Source organism: Neopelma chrysocephalum, unplaced genomic scaffold (genome assembly GCF_003984885.1).
Source record: "Neopelma chrysocephalum unplaced genomic scaffold, ASM398488v2 Primary Assembly neopelma1_96305, whole genome shotgun sequence".
Classification (NCBI taxonomy): Eukaryota; Metazoa; Chordata; class Aves; order Passeriformes; family Pipridae; genus Neopelma; species Neopelma chrysocephalum.
The window spans coordinates 1-1,972 of NW_020924953.1; the positions used below are offsets into that span (position 1 = coordinate 1).

At 58.7% G+C, this 1,972-nt stretch overlaps 1 protein-coding gene across 1 annotated transcript in view; it reads left to right on the top strand.

Moving 5' to 3' along the window:
- Positions 1–735: 735 nt before the first annotated feature.
- Positions 736–1,972, top strand: part of BCKDK (branched chain ketoacid dehydrogenase kinase) — a gene marked incomplete at its 5' end in the record, with an annotated part of 7,623 nt that continues 6,386 nt past the window's right edge. Inside the window, 2 exons of the mRNA XM_027708545.1 lie at positions 736–855; positions 1,109–1,156. Coding sequence (XP_027564346.1) covers positions 736–855; positions 1,109–1,156 — 168 coding nt within the window. The remainder of the gene's footprint in view (positions 856–1,108; positions 1,157–1,972) is intronic.

A 1,972-nucleotide genomic window follows, 5' to 3' on the forward strand; every position in this document is an offset into this window, starting at 1 on the left:
GGGGGGGTTTAGGGGGGTGAAAATGGGTTTGGGAGACCCCAAAACTGGGGGGGGGGTTGAAGGGTTTAGGGGGCTGAAAGACACCAAATCTGGGGGGTTTGGGGGGGACCCCAAATCTGGGGGGTAAAAGGGGGTTGGGGGGCTCCCAAAATTAGGGGGGGACACCTGGGTTGGGGGACCCCAAAATTGGGGGGGTTTGGGGGGGTGAAAATGGGTTTGGGAGACCCCAAAATTGGGGGGTAAAAGAGGATTGGGGGGCTCCCAAAATTGGGGAGGGCACAAGAGTTGGAGGGGACCCCAAATTTGGGGGTTTTGGAGTGAAATTGGGTTTGGGGGGCTCCCAGAATTAGGAGGGGGGGCAGGTTTTTTGGGGAGACCCCAATATTTGTGGGGAACCTCAATATTTTGGGGGGGAGTCCTAATATTTGGGGGTGACCCCGATACTTGGGGGGTCCCAGGTTTTTTTGGGGGGGACCCCAATATTTAGGGGGAACCTCAATATTTAGGGGGAACCCCAATATTTTGGGGAGGACCCCAAAATTTAGGGGGAACCCCAATATTTGGGGACAATTCCAATATTTAGGGGAAACCCCAATATTTAGGGGAAAACCCCAATATTTGTGGACAACTCCAATATTCGTGGAGTCCCCATTTTTCCGGGGGGGGTCCCCAACATTTTGGGGGGTCCCTGGATTTTTTGGGGGGTCCCCAAACGCCCCCTTTTCCCTCCCTTCCCCCCCCCAGAACAGCGCCCGGTACCTGCAGCAGGAGCTTCCGGTCAGGATCGCCCACAGGATCCAGGGATTCCGGAACCTTCCCTTCATCATCGGCTGCAACCCCACCATCCTACACGTGGTGAGGCCCCAAAAACACCGGGGGGACCCCAAAATTCACGGGGGGAGCCCCAAAATTCCCAGGGGGGAGCCCGAATTTATGGGGGGAGCCTGAATTTATGGGGGGAGCCCGAAATCCCGGAGGGGAATCCGGGGATTCCAGAACCTTCCTCGGGGGGTGCAGCCCCCCCCACCCTGCACGGGGGGGGTCTGGGGGGACCCCGAAATTAGGGGGGTCCCCAATTTTGGGTGCTGACCCTGTTTCCCTCCCCCAGCACGAGCTGTACATCCGGGCCTTCCAGAAACTCAGTGACTTCCCCCCGGTGAGCGACACCTGAGGGGCACCTGGGGGGCACCTGGGTCATGTGGGTCACTTGGGGGTCACCTGGGTCACCTGGGGGTCACCTGGGGGTCACCTGGGTCACCTGGGTCATGTGGGTCACCTGTCCCAGTCTCACCTGTCCCATTTCACCTGTCCCAGTCTCACCTGTCTAAGTCCCACTTGTCCCACCTGTCTCAGTCTCACCTGTCCCATCTTACCTGTCCCAGTCTCACTTGTCCGACCTGTCCCAGTCCCACCTGTCCCAGTCTCACCTGTCCCCTTTCACCTGTCCCAGTCTCACCTGTCCCAACTGTCCCAGTCTCACTTGTCCGACCTGTCCCAGTCTCACCTGTCCCAGTCTCACCTCTTCCAGTCTCACCTGTCCCATCTCACCTGTCCCATCTCACCTGTCCCATCTCACCTGTCCCAGTCTCACCTGTCCAAGTCCCACTTGTCCCACCTGTCCCAGTCTCACCTGTCCCATCTCACCTGTCCCATCTCACTTGTCCCACCTGTCCCAGTCTTACCTGTCCCATCTCACCTGTCCCATCTCACTTGTCCCACCTGACCCAGTCTCACCTGTCCCAGTCTCACCTGTCCCATGTCACCTGTCCCAGTCCCACCTGTCCCACCTGACCCAGTCTCACCTGTCCCAGTCCCACCTGTCCCCTCTCACCTGTCCCAGTCTCACCTGTTTCACCTGTCCTATCTCACCTGTCTCACCTGTCCCAGTCCCACCTGTCCCAGTCTCACCAGTCTCACCTGTGTCAGTCCCACCTGTCCCAGTCCCACCTGTCTCACCTGTCCCATCTCACCT